Source organism: Musca vetustissima, unplaced genomic scaffold, assembly GCF_032173495.1.
Source record: "Musca vetustissima isolate MV318-11 ecotype Yass unplaced genomic scaffold, APGP_CSIRO_Mvet_v1 utg900, whole genome shotgun sequence".
NCBI lineage: Eukaryota > Metazoa > Arthropoda > Insecta > Diptera > Muscidae > Musca > Musca vetustissima.
Window position 1 is genome coordinate 580,082 of NW_026885828.1, and position 20,991 is coordinate 601,072.

At 34.8% G+C, this 20,991-nt stretch overlaps 1 protein-coding gene across 13 annotated transcripts in view; it reads right to left on the bottom strand.

The window, feature by feature from the left end:
- The window catches only part of LOC133333100 (uncharacterized), a 52,569-nt gene that overhangs the window by 24,000 nt on the left and 7,578 nt on the right, over positions 1-20,991 (bottom strand). For 7 of the 13 annotated variants that reach the window (XM_061541432.1, XM_061541438.1, XM_061541431.1 and 4 more), the window contains exons 3-5: positions 10,763-10,919; positions 10,511-10,677; positions 9,886-9,921 (exon numbers count right to left, since the gene is read on the bottom strand). In XM_061541432.1, coding sequence (XP_061397416.1) covers positions 9,886-9,921; positions 10,511-10,677; positions 10,763-10,919 — 360 coding nt within the window. The remainder of the gene's footprint in view (positions 1-9,885; positions 9,922-10,510; positions 10,678-10,762; positions 10,920-20,991) is intronic. The other 6 variants (XM_061541441.1, XM_061541439.1, XM_061541436.1 and 3 more) reach the window with 1 other exon arrangement.

The following is a 20,991-nucleotide window of genomic DNA, read 5'->3' on the forward strand; positions in this document are numbered from 1 at the left end:
CATTATGCCATTATTATAAAATAATTTTATTTTGTTGCAGAGGTGTTTTGGTGTGTATGTGTGTGTTTGCTTTAGTATATTATTATGATATCTATGTACGATTGTGGTTGAAATGTCTCTGTCTCTGTGTATGTGTGGTCTTCTGATTATTGTTTGTTCAAGAAAAACACAATTATCTTCAATAAAATAAACAAATTCAGTTAAATAATAAATTGTTTGATTTTTTTGTAAATATCAACTATAAATATTTCTTCAAAGAAATAATGCAGGTACACTCCCACCCTCCCAGAGAAGGATTTCAAACCTCTTCACCTCTATGTCTATGTCAACATACAAATTTAGACAATTATGAAATTAGTCATTTTATTATTATTGTCTGAAACAGTGACAATCAAACAAACGGAGACCGATGCAGAAAAAAAAAGAGAACAGAACAAGTGGACACTTGAGAAAAGTAATAAAAATTCAAGTGATGCGACCAATGAAAGTGAGGAAAACTATTCGAAAGATGACTCAGCCTTGGGTTGTTTGGCCACTACTGACAACCTGCCTGCCTGCCTGTAGCCTGGCTGGTGTTGGGGTGCATATTATTTGCATAAATCTTCATAATTTCATTTTTATTCTTTGGCATGGTATCGCCTCTTGTAATGCAGTTTCGCTCGTTTGCCAAGTCTGTTGACGCTGTGCATCATCGTCGTCATTATTGAGTTTACTTTGTGTCCATAGTTTATGGCTTGTTTTAAGAGATCTTCTGTAGTTTTAGTGCTTTTTGGAGGTTTTGCAGTTGGTCGTTTGTGAGAGTGTTTCTGTGTGTTTGTATTTTATGAGGTTAACCTTGTAGCAAAGCAAAGCAAACGAAACGAAATGAAAAAAAAACTTTGTATAACATTGGCCAAATGAGTAGCTATTCTGACATTTTAATGTAAGAATATTTTTTGGTTTTTATGGTCAACGAAACAGTAAAACTATGTAAAGACGTTGAAGGGTGTCAATGTCATTAGCAGCTAGGAAGAATGTATGAAAAATTCCAATGCCAGTGTTAAAATGTCAGATATACAAATATACAGCTGTATATAACAAATTACAATTTTGACAGATTCTTTGTTGTTGTTTTTTGTATGACCACAATCATACGAAAACATGCTGTCCAAACTCATTTGTCCATCAACTTGTCATTGGTGGTTGGAATAGAAACCATCAACCCACTTGTGTACATTCTTTACATATTTCTCCGACTACTCATTGAGAGTAGATTTGTGTAGTTGTGTCTGGAGACTCATTCGAGGAAATTGGTTTTTAATAGTTGAAATAGTGTTGTTTAATGCTGCAGTTTGAATTGGTCTTTGAATAGTAGGACAATTATAATAAGATTGATTTTAACCTTAAAATGAGTTTTCATATTTTTTTTAATTTTTTGGCATTTAGGATGATTTATGAGATTTTATATATTCTGAGACTTATAGTAAAACTTTGTGGCGAAAATTTTTCTGGAATATTCTGATCTGCAATAACCCCGTTTTAAACTAGTTGTCAATAATTTCTGGAAAAGGGGACCAAAAGACTCCTTCAGAGAGCCGATTGAGGGTTGACGTATTATACAAAAATATTCCTCACATTTACATATATCGGTAATATTGCCAAAGACACCATATGTATATAAAATGCAAGGATTTCGAAATATCTTAATTCAAATATTTTAACATGTCTTGGAACATGGATCCTATACCGAATTATGGACACATATAGACAGATTTAGGCCATAAGGTTTCATATCCCTAGAAGGGAATCCAAGATCGTACCGATTGTGTGGTTACAAACCTTCAATATACAGGAATTCAGTGCATGCCAACACTATTTATATATATATCGCAAAGCATTTAGCCGATATTTGGAGCTATCAACATTTTGCAAAAAATAGTTCAACATTTATTAAATAGCTGAATTCAATATTCCTCCTTGACCAATACTTAGTTCAAGAAATATTTGTGGGCTCAAGAATTCAATTTCAAGGCAAGGTTACTACTTGGACATCAAATTCTAGATCAGTATTTGTGGGCATCTCTCTGATCTCTATACACCTTTTGTAAATATTATATACCCCACAGTTCTGTATTATGCATACCTTTATTAAAAAAAAAATACCTCAGCATCTCACCACAATAAAAAGTTTTTGTAACTTTTTTCTATTAAGGGAACTATACACTTTTTTGCAGTGTTTAAATCAGATTATATTTTTCAAATTTTCTCACTGAACTTCTATTTTTTCCCCTAACTGAAAGGGCGTAAAAAGTTGACAAAAAAATAATCAAATAAATATTTAATGCTGTTTTATTAAAAAGTTTCAAACTTACGTCATAGTATAGAATAGGAAGGGGTATTTTCTGTCCGATCCCCTAATGAATTACTCCAATTTATGTTTTTATTTTCAGAAAAAAATCTTTATGGTCCTCAAAATGTTCGCCTATGCTTTAAAGTGGACCAAAGGGAAGGACATACGATCCATACACACACACACATAACTAAGTTTTGGCAAATGGTATTGAAATCCCAATTAATCACAAAACATTTCGACATTTGTTTTTAGTTTATTTGTCATTGTCGTTGCTGTTCCCCACTGGGTCTCGTTTGAATTGATGTGGCTTTATCCTTTAGCCGAGCTAAAGTTAAAGGTTTACATTTTGTTTGCTAACAGCCATAAGTACATCAATGACATCTTTGTCAAGCATGTCATGTGTAAAAGGAAGCAGATGAAGATGTAACAGAGCAGGACAGAGCAGATCAGGAGCAGGAGCAGGAGCAGGGAGAGAGGCAGACAGACAGAGCAGAAGGAGTGAGCATTTCTTGTTATGCCAACTAACTAAGGTGTAACACTTGAAACCTATCCAAAGTGATTTGTTTCCGACAAAAAGGTGTAACGAAAAGTTTATCTTCAGCGAGGATATCTCTTTGGGGTCGCAGCAGCGGTAAAGAAATCTGCGTTGAAAGCATTTCAACGAAGGAAACACCTTAAATGTTGACATACAACAGCTTAGAATGTCCCTTAACATATTCACAGGGATGTCGACAATGAAGATGGCTGGCAAATATGTGCCTCCAATCCAACCCACTCTCCTTCCCAACCCCCTCAGCCATCCGTGTGTGTGTGTGTGATATGAAGGCAACAGTTTTCCTGGAAAGAATTGTTGTTTGTGATATTTATGTTGTAAAAGAAAAACGAGCGACCTGCTAACGTCTGCTGTTCATGTCATCTTTTCCAAACATAAATAAAATCCGAAATTTTATAATATTTTCAACCATACCCCCACCTCTCTACGGAGCCGTATTTTATGTTTCGCCCACAATGTGTTTAGGTTCTGTCGTTGATGGCATTGAAAACCATTTGGAGATTTTCATTGTAAAATGAAAATTTGGTGTAATAAAATCAGACTAATTAAGGTTGAAACACATGTGCGGCATGACCCATATTGCTGGTTGCCTTCAGAAAAAATGTAACCTCAAAAACTATCCGTCCACCACACTCGCACTGGCAGGCAATGAGTTTAATTTTTCCGCTGATGATGGAGAAAAACACATCAGTCAGACAGACAAATTCGCCAACCAGCTAGTCGATATGATGGTTTTTCGGTTTTTCGTCGTCGTCTTCTTCTTCATGCTGTTGTTTTGGTCGTTGTGAGTGCCATTGAATACAGATCCATTTAGATATCGTGTGTGGTGGTTTCGTATCATTCTGGATGTATCTTTATGAGTTGTGATGTGCGGCTGGGAGAATGGTTGGGGGCACACAATGTGTGCGTGTGTGTGTGTTTGTACTGGTCGATTTGCTTGTTGTGTTTAAATTTAAAACATTTCAAAATCCCTCGAAAAAGTGTTGCTTTTAGCCGATGGCGGCTATCTTTCAGAATCGCAATATTGAAATGAAATTTTTGTTGAAAAATCATTTTGGCCACAAGAGACGTCTCTTTTTCTTGTTATTGTTTCCCGTATATCTGTTTTTTTTTTGCTATTTTTAACAGCAATTGTAGGTGGCAAAAAGATTTTGTGTCTATAGATAAAAACATTTGTTAGTCCATCCGTCTAACCGACCGACCGGCGGACCGACCATCATCCATCCATCCATCTAGCTCACCCACAATGTTTATGGTTTTACTGGCTGTCGCTCTCATAGCTAATGTCTTCTATACACACACACATACACTAACACGCACAAAGCTAGAAGAACCAATTTTCATCACTGTATTTTGGCTATGGGAGTAAATTGTGTGTATGTGTGTGTACTCGTCTGTGTAACAGACGTACAGTGGGCAATTTGTTTTTTCTATTGTGTGGAACGAAAATGACAACCACAATGGCATAGAATTGACGTAGTCCTTTCTTGGTCTTGGTCTTGTTGTTGTGTTTGTTGTAGTTTTCGTTGTTTTTCTATTGTTACAAATTGACAGAAAATAGCATTGTTGCTGTTGTTGTCGTTGTTATTCGACTTGCTCATTTTTCAACAAATCTAGGAAATTTATTGATTTTCAATGCTAGCCCATAAAGAATGAAAACCCATTTAAATTACAGCAAAAGTATAGATCGAAAGTTGAAAAATCACAGCAATTTAAATGATTTTGCTTTCTTTTGACTGTATGTATTTGAGTTTTGTACGTTTTTTTGTTTTGGTAAATGTCTAATGAAGGTAGTTTATAGGTGGTAGTATACGAGGGTTGTTATTGACGTTTAAGTAAATCCCTTTTTTAAGATAGGCCTATTAAAATTTTGTGTAAATAAAAAAAGAGGCAAGAGTTGAACCCAAATAGGAAGGAAAAATGGATTTTATGTATTTGCAATAATGCAATAATGCCCTTACACAACTATCTTGTAAGGGCCGCGGAATATTGGTACTGGACCACCTTTTAATATACCGATATCTCATTTCTCGACTAGTTGAGTCGGTCAAGACATGTGTCTCCTTCCGTTTGTCCACTATGGTTTATAGTAAACACGATAAAGGCCACTGTTATGTATGAATCGTCACAAAATTTTGCATTTAAGATCGGTTGGGGCCAAAGAAGGCCCTTTTGTTTTTGGTGACTACCAGTTAATATTTAGAGGATGAAATGGACAAAAACTGTGGACCAAATACAGCTCTGGAGGCAACATGTATGGCTCGAACACCACAAAATTTTTGGCCAAAGAAAAATCATGACTTGTTTGATGAAGAACGGGTTGAAGAATTCTGTGCAATATTACGGAGATGAATTGGACCGAAAGCTTTATTTTGTCCGCCCTAGATACCGCAATTATCCGCCGAACATCGCAAATTTACAATAGGGCGATCTGACCAAATAATTCGAATGGCTGTCTAGAACATTCAATATTTAGCGGGTCAAATGAACCAAAACTTCAAATCAAATCCGACATTCCTTTCGCCTGATATTGGATTTTTAAATATTGAAAATGTTGCACATGTCTGGGGGAACTACCAGAAGGAGTATGCCAATGGATCTCATTTTCAGACTCCATCTAGGCTTGGTAAATGTAATAGGTTGTACAAAGTTCGATTCAAAACGGATAGTCCGATCGCATGACATTATAAAATATTTTTTTTTCCAATTTTTACCATTTTGTTTTTTTTTTTTTCACCAAGAAATATTAATATGTCCAACGTTTGGATGAAATCGGTTATTCCCATCGAGAGTTATCGGCCACACAGACGTACGAACATTTGTAAATCGTCTCCAAATTGTTTGAAATGAATTCAAAAGGTATAATATTTTAATAGACACATTTTCACCGTATCATATAAATCCCTATATAAATGTTATCTTTAATATAGTTATAGGTAATTCAAAGATTTCTTGGAATTGTGTTTGTTCGCCATTTTCATTTTAATAATTATTATATTTTATACTAGGAATTTCTTTTAACATATTTATAAGTCTAGAAATCACTAAATTTTGTGATATAATATAATTAAGTATGATGGGCTTAAGATTGAAGAAAATGACAAGTGGATAGCTACAGACGAGCTTAAAGTGGATAAACTAGGATTAAATTAGCAACCACAAGTTTTTTATATCTCATAAGTCATTTTTATATTTTGCTGGAAAATATATTTCCCAGAACTTCCCTGTAAATTTGCACTCCAAAAATTTTCTTTATAATATAAAAAAGTATTTTTTGTTTAAAAAAATATTAGTTTTTCATTTACAGTTTTTGTTTAGACTACCATTCAACCTGCCTCCCAGGCTATCTGCCCTTTTGCCTACCAACAAAAACACAAAAGAAGAACAAAAAGAATATGACATGACTAAACGTGTGATATATTGTATGGCCATAACGAAAGTAAACTTTCGCCATATGTTGCAATTTAGTACATCAACATCAACGTTCAGTAGTTCCATTGTGTGTTAGATGGATTACGAAACAAATTGAGTTTACATTTCTTTGGTTATTTCATTTTTCATTTCAGTTTCTCAGTGTTGTTGTTGCTTTTTTCATTGGTTTAATTTGTTCATTGCTATTGTTGTAGTTGTTGCTGTGTGGAAATAGAAAAAAGAAGAATGAAAACGTTTCCTCACCTCACTTAGGCTAATGGAAAAATAAAGAAAGAACTTTGAATAGAGTGTTTCAAGTGGAGAGCATTAGAAGGTGGCTGGCTGTCTGGCGTAGGGTTCGGGCGGTTATGTAAATGGTGTGGGCGCCAGTGATAGATTGCAAAAGCTAAGACATCTGTAGCTGTGAATTTGATGTGTCTGTAGGTGAGTGTCTGAGTGTGTGTGTTTCATTTCGTTTACAGCATCAGCGACAGCATAGATGGCGAACACACCCGTTGTTCAACTTTTGTTTAAATTGTTTTCATTGAATTTATTCGTTCGTCCGTCCGTCTGTCTGTTTGTCCGTCCGTCTGTATTGGCCATTTCGAATGTAACAAATGTGTGTCTTCATTTTCTAATTTTAATTTCAAAACTAAACAATTTGTTAAAACAACTGTATATTATTTTATATTATTGTGTGCATTGTAATGGCTCGCAGAGCGGGAAGTGGGGTGAGCAATTCATTCTAAAGGAGAGGAATGGTGATGAGGCCAAGTACTCATCGCACTTGGCCATTCGTTTCTTTTTTTATATTTCGAATGAATTTTCTCTAAAATTGACGCACCGGCTGCAAGACAATTCAAATGTGTCTTAAGGGTATCTTGATTTGAACCACCTTCTCCTCTCTCTCTCTGACTCTCTTTCTTGGGGGGATTTTCTCTTTAAATTGCTTTGAACTAAAAAAAAAACTGTGTTACGCAGCCATTCTAACCAAGAACAACAACAATCGACCTGATCTTTTGTACTAATAAAGCTACTTCTGCCACTGCCACAGCTACTGCTGATGATGCCACTGGCTACATGGATGGACCCAGACGCAATCATTTCCTTGCAGTTGATTTTCACTTGAAATTTTCTGTGAACTGACTACGACGAGTAGCGTTCATTTGCCCATAAAGTTAATATAGATGAATAGTGTTTTCGTGGTCTGGTGTTATTGTTGTTGCTGTGGTTGTTGTTTTGCAATCTGTAGTAGCTGTTGACTGCTTACTATAGACTGACTGCCGTGACTTGCCTGTGAACAGCAAGTTATGCGTTCAGAATAATAAAAACATTGACCATTGCCAGTCAGTCAGCCAGTCCGCCCATTTTGTGTAGCCCCATGTATCTTCCCCTCTCCCACCCGCACCAAGCAAAGAAAGTAAAAAGGGGGCTAGCATTAGAAGATTGGCATTCCTTTTCTTGATTGTTGTCGGCAAAAAGTGTATTTGTTGTTGCCACTACAGACGAATCTAAAAATATGTTCAAATGTTGGTGTTGTTTGTCTGCCTTCTTTTTTATTTTAGTTGTTGGTGTCGTTATTTATTTTTTTTATCGAAATCTATGGGCTTCTGGTACATTTATTTGCATGTTTTACTAGATTTTATACATTTTGTAGGAAATTGAATGAAGAAGAAAAAAAATAAAACGACAACATTGGGTCAAATCTTAGACATGAATGTGGTGGACCACACTCATACACAAACACACATATGTAATTAGCAACAATGTTGAAAACATTTCGAAAACCAAAAGGGGGAAACAATTTAAATAACATTTCTTTGTGCATTGGTGTTGATAGCTATCTATGGGAATAAAATCATATTTATATTTTCCATTTAATAATATCCATTATCATAACAATAAAATTCCCATAAATTTCCCATTTAAATCCTTCCGCTGTTTTCCATTCTATTTCAAATCGACATTTCCGACGACAAAAATTTTTATTTTTTTTCTCTCTTTCCCCACATCAATATTCAATGAATTTCAATTAATTTCTAGGTCTCATCGTTTCCTTCGTCTTCCTCTTCTTCTCCAACTGTTGTATTATTGTTATTATTATCATCAGTTTTACCAGCAATTTCCTCACGTGCGGTTTTGTCCTTGTTCTTCATTTTTGTTTGTCTGTCTGTCTGTTTTGCTTATCTGTTTGCTGCTCACGCATTTGTCATTGCCACTTATAATTTATGCAATCGACATTTTTTCCCATGAATGTAAAGGCATTTTAATAGATATTTTTGGGGAGTTTTTTTGGGGGAAAGGGAATGGTACCACGATTTCCATTTATAGATTAAATTGCTCTATGATAATAGATTAGTAAGGTATTTTGTTTTAATAGAAAAACAATCTTTTTACCTTTAGAAGTCTTGAAGATGCTGACAATTGTTAGGGAATGAAAATTGGAAATAATGTTTTCGGGTAATATGAGGTCTACAGAATACTAGTGATACTCCTATATGCCTCCTAGACATGGAATTTTCATAGCTCCAGGACCAAAAATTCTTCAAAGGATATTTCTTATAGATGTCGGCGTTTTTTTAGAAAAGAAGTCTTCTTCTATCGAAATAGTTTGAGGAAATCTTTGTCAATAGAATAAAATCATTAGACCTCAGGAAAAGACCAATCTTTTTTTTCTGTAGGAAAATATCCCCACATGCAAATTTTTGCTATGGACACAATTTATCAAAAACTTGAGGACAATTTTGTTTCAAAGAACCGTAAATATTGGCATTTGAGCGTATACGTATTGACATTTTACATACGCATAGGAGAACCAGATTAAAGGAAGTTAAAAGAAAAAAGTCTTCCATATTCCCATCGGAAAAAAACCTAATTAGGCATTGCGGGTTATCAAAGGGTAAAATACCTCTTCATAGTTTTTTTTTACATTTTCAGGAATCTTTATCGCCACTTACAAATAATGTCGTCTTCGTTTTACAAAATATTTCTATTTTAGAGAAAAATCGTTTTACAAACCATTTCATGGCCAGTCAGCGTACATTTTATCTAATAATGGCGGCGCTGTTCATTGATATTTCATTTGAAAAACTATCACCTTTAAATGACAGCTACTAAACTATGTGTGTCAAGTTGATGTGTTACATATGGGCATAATAAAATGTTATGTTATGTGGTCATGCAATGAGATAAAGGGCGAAGAACACAAGGCATACTCTGTTTGGCTTATTTTTGTACAGTGCAACCTAATCGAAATGCGTTTCAATAGATACAGAACCCTCTGAATGGATTCACTTTAGATATCGCCACGCATTTTGATCAAGTTTTCCGGGGGGAAATGCAAATTAAATGTGAATGCATATTTTTAGTGGTCAGTAAATGGATTAGAAAGACATTTGTCAAATTAGAGAAATAGGGAAAAGAAGGCTTTTTATTGTTGTTTTTGTTGTTGGTCATGTCATTCATACTTGGTATGGGAAATTTATTTAATTAAATCAAACAACTTGCAGGGTTTTATTTGAGATCAGTTGGTATTTAATTTAATTTTTGGAGTAGGGTCTAAAAGGTTACACAATGAACCCAAACTTACCCATAACCCTGGGCGGACAAGTATAGTGATCAGGACCTGTGTGATCAATTCGAATAAATGAATAGATTTTTGTCAGATTTATACACTTGTTTTGATTTGATGATTGTTTTTTGATTTTTTTCTTAGAAGGAGTTGCTGATGGAGGACGTCACAATTTTTGTTTGGTTTTTAGTTTAACATTTAAGAACAATATATTTTTATTTTCGCTTTATCTTCATCTTCTCATGTGTGTAAACAGGTCTTTTCTTTTGTCGATAGATTTGTCGAAGAGAGTTAGTCACAAAACTAATAAATTTGGTTAATTTTCTAAACAGAATATATTTGCGTGTGTTTGTGTTCGGGTTTTCATAGCCCCGTTTTTTACGGGCAGTTCTATTGCTTAGCTAAACTGTGTTTATTTTTAGTCACGATTTATTAGGTTCTATATTTTAACTCTACTAAAACTCTTTCAAGAAACTGCAACTGCTTAGCGAAAATTCCCCCTTTGGAGGGAAACATATTTGTTTTTGTCTTACAAAAAAATAACCTCATAAAATAATTCCTTGGCAAAAAAATAATTTTCTTTCCTATAAATTTGTAAACAAATAACACAATAAAGAGATAGAATGCAACAGAAAATACTTACAGAACAGTACAGCTACGAAATCAGTGTCTTCGATGATTTTCAACAAAATTTTGGCATTGACTTCTTCAATGCGATCGGGCAAATCCATGGCCTCCAATGAGGTAAGGAAATCGAGAACACCCTCTTCATCCATTAAATCGCCATCATAGATAATTGGTTCCTTTTCCCTGTAAATGTGAGTTGAGAGATATGTGGAGATATATGTGAAGGTGTTCGACGTTGGTCGTAGTCCATATTTTTTTTGTGCTTTACCTGAAATATGTCAGTGCTGGGAAATTCTTAATACCGTATTGTTTGGCTAAACGCTTGTCGTTGATTTTAACGAAATCCACACCGAATGAATCAGTGTCATCGTCGATTTTTTCGAGTTCGGCTAACACTTTATCACAAGTAACACAGCTTCGTGCATCTGCAAAGAAATTGAGAACAATGGGAAAATTAATAAAAATTCGGGAAAAATATTTTGAAGAAAACGGAATGTGAAATAATAAAAAACAAGGAATAACATCATATATTTTGTAGAAATATTTTACCAGTTAACTGATTTTTCTACATGTTGCTATAATAAATTTCAGGATTATTTAAAAACATATAAATGTTTAGACTGATATAAAAATGGAGCTAGTTTTAGGAGAATAATCCTCAGAAGGTTTCAGATCAATTTCCAAGTGCATGAACGATCTAAGAATATAAATCCTTGCACTAAGCGACATTCCAAATTGTAAGTGGGAAATATATTTCATATATTTCTACCATATATAAGGATGCATTGCTCTCTTATATAGAGATGTATAGATAGTCTACCAATTCTTCTGCAAAATAAATATATTCACCTCTTTTTTATAAGAGAACTTTCAGCAATTCTATGTAAGAATGCAGAATGTTAATCTGTTCTGTATAATATGGCATTAATATAAGAAGAGCTATAGAGCAGTTTTATATAAAATGTAATTGAATTGTATTCTTTAATTGACAATATTTTGAGAGCTATTTTCGGACCTGGCACAGGCACATTTTTGCAATTGCAGAGGATATGTGGCTACATTCAACTTTGAATATGACTGGTACAAAGTCAACATCAACTGGGTACTTTTCTGTATCATCTTCAACTCATCAAACAAATACAAATGATACAAAATATTTCAATCTCTTCGATGTAATTTACCCTCCACATACATTTCTACAAATGAGGATGCCCCTGGACGAATTACTTTTACGTCCCTTCAAACCTTTAATTTAGTGTTCTTGACATCTTTTCAATTTCAATGAAATTTCTCATCATGAAATTGACTCACAACCAACCAGGTAAAATATTTCCCATAAATATTTCAAAGACTAATAACGGAAATTGTTTCGCCATGAGAGATACTGACTTGTCTGACTGGTAAGGGAAACAATAAAAATATATTTATGAGCCACCTGACTGGCACACAGCACAAACTGGCCACATGTAAAAACTTACAAATATATATATGAGAAATTAATTGATGAATGACGCCTCTGACAGAATTCCTGACCCACTGAATCATTAGGCGAACGCTTGTGAGTGGTGGTCACCGTTGTCACAGTGGGCGCATTAACAAATCTGCCATGGCTGCTGTCTGGTGGCACAGCATGAAGACATCAGCAGAAGCCGCAGCCGCAGCCTCAGAGTGATTTGCCAGATCTACAATGCCATCACCACCAACCAACCTAAAATGTTCGGTTTCAGATTTTCTATGAATGAAATTTGTTCATCTTTTTTTTGGGGGGTTATTAATTGCTTGTATTCGTTAATATTATTGTATTTTTGTCTGTTGCTTGCATTTCTCTTCTTTGTCTTTTGGTTGCTGAATGCCTGTTTGCGATTCTATATCTTCCGGTTTTTCCCTTTTGGTCTCTGCTGGCGTTGGCATCACTTGTTGTAGTCGTTGTTGTTGTCAGTCGTTTCTTATTACGAAACAGTGAAAACCACTGAGGTGTGAAAGTGAATCAAAAATCAGTGTTTTTGTCACCATCCAAAGCAACAGTTTGAGATGCTTGGATAGAAATCCGTACAAAAACAACAACAACAACAAGACCAGCGACTAAGGGGAACCAGCCAGCACTGTCACATTGATCAAAAACTTGTTGACTGTTTTTGTTGGCTTTGTTTTTCTGTTTTAATTCATAAAAACGTTTTTGGGGCTGTTTGGGATGGATGGATGGTTGAGTAGTGGGGCAAATCGTTTTGAATGATGTCGAGGGTTGATGCTGCACCAATTGTTTTCATATTTTCTGATGGTTAATTGTCAATAAGCCAAATAAGGATATAAGTCGACTACATAATACACTACAGCATTATAAATTTAGTGCTTAATAACATGGTGGATTGAAAGTGGACCTTTGAAGTCAAACGAGAAGTATTCATAAAAAATATCTGTAAATTATGTAAACTTTTTCACAAATATATATTTTTTATAAAAGAAATACTTCTTATTTTTTACTTTGAAAAAAATCAGATCTACTGTTAGCTATTGAGAAACCACAAGTATATATTTTCAAAATGAGATATTTGACTGATTCCGCGAGTCGGTAAATATATATTGTTCGGTATTGTAGACCTAGCATTTCTGGGGAATCTATGTAAGTGAAATAAAAATCGAAAGGGAACGAATTTAGTGAATGACATCTCCCAACAACAACAGCAACAACACCCCGACCTGCACCTAACAATCCATTTGATTAATATGCAAATGTATTCAGTTGCTAATATGCGAACAAGCAAGCAACCTAAACAAGCAAATTTGTTGTATGTGGAGGACATACACAAATCTCGCCTAGTTTATTTGTATTGGTAATGCTCAGTATTCATAATTATTATACAAAACACTCATACGCAGGCACACACACACACACACATACCGACACACCTAGAAATTGTCAATGTGTTGTTGTTGGTTTCAATTAAATGCCTTCATAAGCGATGCGAAATGAATGAGGAACCAAAAATAATGTAAATACTGTAAATAAAACATTCGGATAAGCATTTAGGCAGGAGCTATTGAATGAGGGATATAATGATGTAGTCGAGGATGGAGGTTGGCCAGAAGTGCGGGGAGGGAGAGAAAGATTTGTAGATGGTGTTTATAATAAATATATAAAAAAACATATTTTCTTTTCATATTATTATATACATTTGTATATGAGTGTAGCTACTTTCATACATTCTGCCAACAGGATGGCTTATGGGATGGTCGTTCAGCCATCCAACCATCCATACATGAATATGTATTTGCTTATGTTTTTCTCTTTTTTGTTTTTGTTCTTCATCGTTTTTATTTTGCTACATATGAATATTTAACCACAAACATATGAATTATGCAGATCGTTATTTCACATTTATTCACACACTCACTCACTCACTCACACGAAAACAGTGTTCAGCCTGTGTATGGATGTGTTGCTGGTTGTTGATGCGAATTCATAGGCACACTTCCAACCACCTGAAAGAGAACACCACGCATAGCCAGCCTACACCCGTACATTAACCAATGTCAACATCTGTGACGCTGCTTCCTGTGGCTTAACGCCACGTTTTGACAATTTAAAATGCAACATTTCAGTTTTGTTGTTCTTTTTCTCGTGTGGCTGTATGCGTGTGTGTGTGTGCGCGCTCTGTTGAGGTCACAATGTGCAAAAAAACCTGGACTATTTGTCGCCATGATAAAATTTATAACACGTAGTTTTTATTCCGCTTGGTTGTCATTGTGTGACAAGGAAATTAAGAGTTTATTTTGGAAATCACAGCAGTTGTAACAAGTTTAAATATAATATTTTTCCATTCAAGGCTACTTGGTTAAAATGTTGTAGGTGTTTTGTTGTCATTTCTCAAACATCCCATTCGAAATTTATACGATTGTCTGTTCTACAGGTTATTGTAAATATGAAACAATCAAAGGCTCCGGCAATGTTGCTGCGTCAGTCGTTTTATGGGCCATATGTAGGCTCGAACACCACGAATTTTCAGCCTATACTGATCAATATTAAACTTTGTACCACACACCATTATACTAAAAGAAACGCCCAGGTTTGTGAAGGTACCAGATGTGGCTCATTTTTGACTCATTTCTTTTGGATTGATTGGATTGATGATCAGTGCTCCGATAGTCTTGATTGACTGTAAGTATATTCTTTTAGACATCTTTGCGGATTATTCTATCCACTTACAGTATTCTATCCACGTACAGTAATAGAAATATAAGGTTAATGGACCATTGATGTCATAAGGATGTACATGACCGTATTTTGCAGCGACTGAATAATTCTCTAATGCGTTGAACTTCATTCGAAATAGCGGAGAGCTTTACAAGTTACTGCGTAACATCATTTAAGAGGTCAACAGAGTTTATTTTTATGCCCCAAAGTACTGCCGTCAAGAGATCACCTTATAATTTGTAGGAAAACACCGATCTTCAAAGTCAGTAAGACCAGTCATTGACTATTGGACTTCCGACTCTCGTGTGACTGATTTTTACACTTTTAATTCGTTATCCTTGTTTGTAAATATGGAAGGGAGGGGATCTTTCACTTACTCTACTTATATGCATCGAAATGGCACAGTCGTGACGTCGTGTTGTTAACGGAGTCGGATTATGATTCTGGAATCCGAAGAATGCTTTTAAAAATCCTATATTGACCAAATTCCCTGGCTTCTGAACTGGGCAATCAGTTAATTTTTTGAACCTGAGAAGTTTTGTTTTGTATTATTTATTTATTTAAGATCCCCACAATAATACCTCTGACATTACTGACATATAGAAGCGAACAATCATATGTCCAAATCAAATTGGATTTCAGGGTTTTAATTTAATTTTCATTTCCGTTATTTTCCCGTCCCAGATACCAATACCGCTGGAGGCTGGCAATTTTACTGGAAAAAAGTTTTCTTCTTATAGAGGAATGCCCCAATCGAAAAACACTTATTTTTTCTTGTTTACCTCACACTTTTCCGCTTTTTAATAAAGATATATTTTATTATATTACACCGGTTTATTGTTTTATTTAATCCCAGGGAACTTGTTTTTTTATCTGCACCTAAAGCCAGTGAAAGAGCTGTTTTTAGATGTTACGCCAATACCTTTGCTGTCTACAACTCGCAAATTTCGTTTTTTGTTAGTCGCAATGAAAAACGTGTTTTCTCCTCCTACCATTTGTTTGCTGATACACAAGTTGGCTGCGTATTTTATGAGGGTTCCATTCATAGAAACTTTTCACATTCACATCAGATTTTGATTCATGCTTTCGGTCGCAACTAACTCAGATTAAAATTCGATACAGGTGGCGTATGAGCATTACGTTTTGCTTTTTATATTTTACTGACGACGTTATGTATACGTCAGCACTAGTAACATCGCTGGCAGATTTTTTTTTATTTTATAACCGATAAAATAATGTATTTCATACATGTGATTTTCTTTTCAGTTCAGATTTCAGTGTATAACACTTTGTTCTTTATGTGTCTTTTAGTACGACTAGCCTAGTAGTCGTTGCTAGAATTGTTCGACACCCTAGTATACATTTATGGCATATTAAAATGTGCCGCCATTAGTTCCAGTGATTTGATTTTAAAGCATTTTAGCAGTCACTTGGGAAAAATTCACAATCGTTAAAATTTTCTCAATCATAACATTTCATTTTATGGTAATCTTCATTTAACTGGCTAACAAAGTCCCAGTGCCACCCCGTCATTCCGCCATCTGCCCATTTTCTGTTTGTTAAGGTCTATGACATGAAATTATTGGCATAATGGTTTTTGTTGCCGTGGACACTTGTGGTTCAGTGGTAGCCAGAGCATTGAGGTATTAAAACTTTAATCCATTATTGATCAATTTTAAAAGATTTAAAGTAAATCTGCCTTAATCTTATAGCGCAAAGTGTTTTGGAGATTTTTCGTTTACATTGTGTTTTACTTTTATTTTATTTGGGAAAAATTGGGGGGGGGGGGGGGGGGGGAGTGTGGTAGAGTTTACAGAATTACAACATTGCATATGTTTACCTCATGTTTATTGGATACGTTTGTAGCCATGTCTTGTTCCATGTCTGAGACATGGCTTCCCTACCTATACCTCTCGCTTTCTCTCCCTCCCTTCATTCATTCATTCATTCATTAAATTTTATGTTTATTTAAGACTAGTCTTCGTTGCCTTCCTTGTTGTTACTGGTGTTTATGTTGTTGTTGTTGTTACTGGAATTTCTCATTTGGGGTCGTGTTCTCTTACTGTGTGGGTGTGTGGCAGGAGAACAATTTTTATAGGGGTTCCAATCAATTTCTCTTTAAAACAAATCTACAACATGCACGCACACACACATACACGCATACACCGAGTCATTTGTGGCTTCTTCTGTTATTCCATGCGTGTGTATATGTGAACGTTTACTTGTGTGTGGTTGTTGTCGTGTGTGTGTGTGCTTTAAATTAAGAAATATTTTTTAAATAGGTTAAGATGAAGCAGGTCCCTTAAGAAAGCTTTACACTTGGTTTTTGTTGTTGTATACATTTCGAATGGTTGTTGTTTTTGCCAGTTGTGATTTATTCACATTAATTAGGGAATGAAAATGTGGCTGGAATGTTTTTTAAAATAACTTCTCAATGACCCAAGTGTAAAGACGGTGATGATGATGGTGCTGATGGCTCTGGTGGTTGAGGTGGTGGTGAGTGATGATGATGAGTAAATCTGGCGACGATGACGACAATGGCAAGTAATTCGAAAAAAACAACATTGGTCGTTGTTTTGTTTTCAACAATATTCTGAAAAAAATCGTTGCTTTTTTCAACAGTGAATGTGTGGGTGTTTTTACTGGTAGCCAAAACAATGCATATTCATGGCTAGTGTCATCATTAATTATGGCTTTCAGCAAAAAAAAGCCACATATTTTTTTTTGCCTGGCAGAGGCAGAGGTTGTACATCTCACCTACTCATTTTAGACACAGTATATTCATATATAACACTGTACATAATGTGTTATTTTATATATTTTTTAAATTTATTGCTGCCTATTGAATGAGAACACCTGGGATTTTATTTTTATTTTTTTTTTCTTCACAATGTGGAAATAACACAATTCCACCTACTGTGAATTGTATTTTGGATAAATACTATGAACATATTTGTTAATTTGTTGTAATTAATTTTCCTCTTGGGGGTGATAATCAATCGAGAAACATATTTTAGGTGCTAACCGATGTCTGACAAATTCCAAACTAAAGGCTTAATGATTGATCGATGACAAGGGCTTCGTTTTCACAAGACATCATTTTTTAAATTGAAATGCGTAATTGAGATGTTGGCTAAATATATGTTTTGGTGTTGTTTTTGTTTTTTTTTGTTCATAGTAAGTCATCATTTTCTGATATACTAATGTATGAGCGTACGTACGTCTGTGGCAGATTTCAAATATTACATCTTTCACTGTCGTTATGTAGGTATACACATCAGATATATTTAGATTGATGTGTTCTCATTTATAAAAAATATATATGTATATATGTGTGCGTATGTATGCATGTTGCTATGATATGTGTAAAGAAGGAAATTAATAGGATATATTATATGCTGATATTAGGTACGTTAATAGAGTTAAAAATACATTCAATTATTTTTAATTGAAATGAGTCTGGATGAGGCAAAACTCTTGACAAACAAGTAAACTTCTATTGGCTTTGACAAATACACATGAAAGCAGGCAGGGTTCTTTATTTGCGAAAACATATACAGACAGAGACAGTAAAGTTTATTTTTTATTTATTTTAATTACGTTTTCAAAATGTGTCACACGAGAAAACATAAAAAGCAGAAACATGTATTAAAATTGTTTGGGTCGTGGAGTTTAATGGACGTTTTTATGAAGATTTAAAAATCAATTTGTAGGCATATAGTTGGCATTTTGGTGTTCGATCCGGTGTGGGAGTTAAATAATTTGTCATTTTATGACACCATAAAATAAATTAATTGAGCAGGGGGTTGATTTCATGAATTCCATTAAAATGTGGTTAAAGTATTCCATTTTGCTAGAGAATTTTCCTAATACACTGCAATTAGTGTAAAGTTTTATTTTAAAATGGATCTACCATGAGGCAAAGATTATTGTAAAAAAAAACTATCACATGAAACGATAAAAATGAGCTTTAGGCAGTGCTAGGAATCAAATCATTTTTTTTAGAATCGGCTTTAATTCATCGGATGTATCCGGTCCCGCCCCAACCGCAGTGCATGTAGTTTGAAATGTCCTGTTCTTGATACGAAAAAGAGGCGTAGCCAATTGTTTTCGATGTAGTTCTCATATAAATGTTTCGCAACAGATTCCCTACCATAAGATCCACCATATGGTGGAGTGTATATTGATTTTGTTATTCCTCGAAATATTCACCAGAAGCCCCATAAAGTATTTATATGCTTGATCGGAAGTCAATTCTTTGTGTACTTAGCCATGTCTGTCTATTTAGTCAAGAGCTTTAATCGCATTTCCAATCGAAGTATGTAAATGTAATTTGGCATGTGATGGTGAAATTATTTGAAAGCTACGCTTTATCCTATCCTGTGTTTCCATTCTGAGGGTCTATAATTTTAAACTAAATGTTTTAGGGTATACACGACTTACTAGCAACTTTTTATACCCTCGAACTTTTCGTACTCTCTGCCATGTGGTGTATCCAACACCAATATGTTAGAGAATATTACTTGATCCTTTTCATACATTTTTTTGTTCAATTTCTAAAATATCAATGGCCATTGTTCTTTACCCAGAATTAATTTTTAAACAAAAATCCCCCCAGCTGTTTCATTTAACACAGAAAAAATTATTCTCGCCTTACCTCAATATAAGAACACACATCTGAAGCATAAAAGTGTTATTAATAGGCCAGAATTTAAATGCAATTACTTATCAGGTTCAATTACGAACGAATGCCTGCAGATTTGACATGCATCACCTGCTGTATTGATAATTATACTAATGCCCTTAGAATCAATAAAATCCTAGAACAAAGACGATTCAAGGGAGAACTGAACAACATTGACAAACATGGGCTAGTGATGGTGATATGCATAAGGAGAGAACAACAGAAAACAAAAACAAACACATTGAAAAGAAAATGTAAACTCGGCAATTCCTTCTCTTCATCCTTCATCCTTCGTCGTGTTCGTCCTCATCAGCCTCATCATCATTTCTATATCTTTCAAATTCAACAAAATGTTCAGATAAACCATGTTAAACGAGACATGTTTGCTATCTTTATGCGCTTTACAAGAGAAAAATAATGCTTCTGCTGATGTTGATGCTGATGCCGAAGCTGAGGCTGATGATGATGCTTCGTAATGGTAATGTAGCCTGAATGAATGCTTCAACAGGCAATTTAATGTCAAGGATGATATAAAGTAAACGTCGTCTTATAAAGTATTGTGACGCTGGCAAACGGGCAAAGGGGGGAAAGAGAAGAATAAGTCGGGGTGGCAATGCTTTTGTTTTCACACGACGCTCATACACACACAAACATGTATATATATCTATACACAAAAGCACCCAAAACTGCCTTGAAATGTGAAATGTGGTTTGAGATATCATTTTAAGGATTCTGCCGCAATACTCAGCCAGCCAGCTTGCCAGACATTGATGCCATTTAAATGGAGCCAAAAACAGAAGAGACTTAGCTTAGCATTTCATTTGAGTTTATGATTCATTGGCCTTGCCACCTTTTGTTGTCACAGCGACCAGAGCAACGAAGAGATTGGTCTAATAAATAATAAATGATTCTAAAGTGCTGTCATTGAAAAACATAACAGCATTTTTCAAAGATTTCATTTGATGAGCAACAAATACATAATACACGACGACGATGTTGGTGCTGGACGATGAGGGGTGGAGGCCGATGAGATTGAAGAAACCCAACAAGTTTGCCTTTTCAGAAATTCCATCATTAATCATTTATATGTAATTTTAATTAATATCAAGTATAGGTTTTGTGCGAATTTAGTAGGAATACCATTGGACTGTGTGTGAGGTGGTCATCATCGTCATCATCATCAGTGTATTATGACAGTTCAACGAATGACATGGGTCAAGTCAAGAAAATTGTTGCATCGAACTAAAATTTAATTATTTAGTTGGCATGTGATAGCATTTTTGCAGATATTAAAAAATTGAGGAAGGGACCATAATGTGATATAACCCTCCCTTAGGAATAGGTTCAAATTGGGTTAGATGATTCCATGTTCCAGCATACAATTTTAAGCAAATTAAATTGGAATATGTGATTGGGCCAAAATTTAATTCAACCCAGTGATCTGTCTATTTTATCATGGATTAATCTAAACCTAATAATGTATGCATATTTAATTTTTCATCAAAGTAAAATATTTGACGATTGTGCCGCATCGGTCCTAGAATATTTGATATTGAAATTGGGTTTCATCAGTAGACGTTATATACTACGGTTCCGTTCTATTTTTCACTTTGCCTCGCTT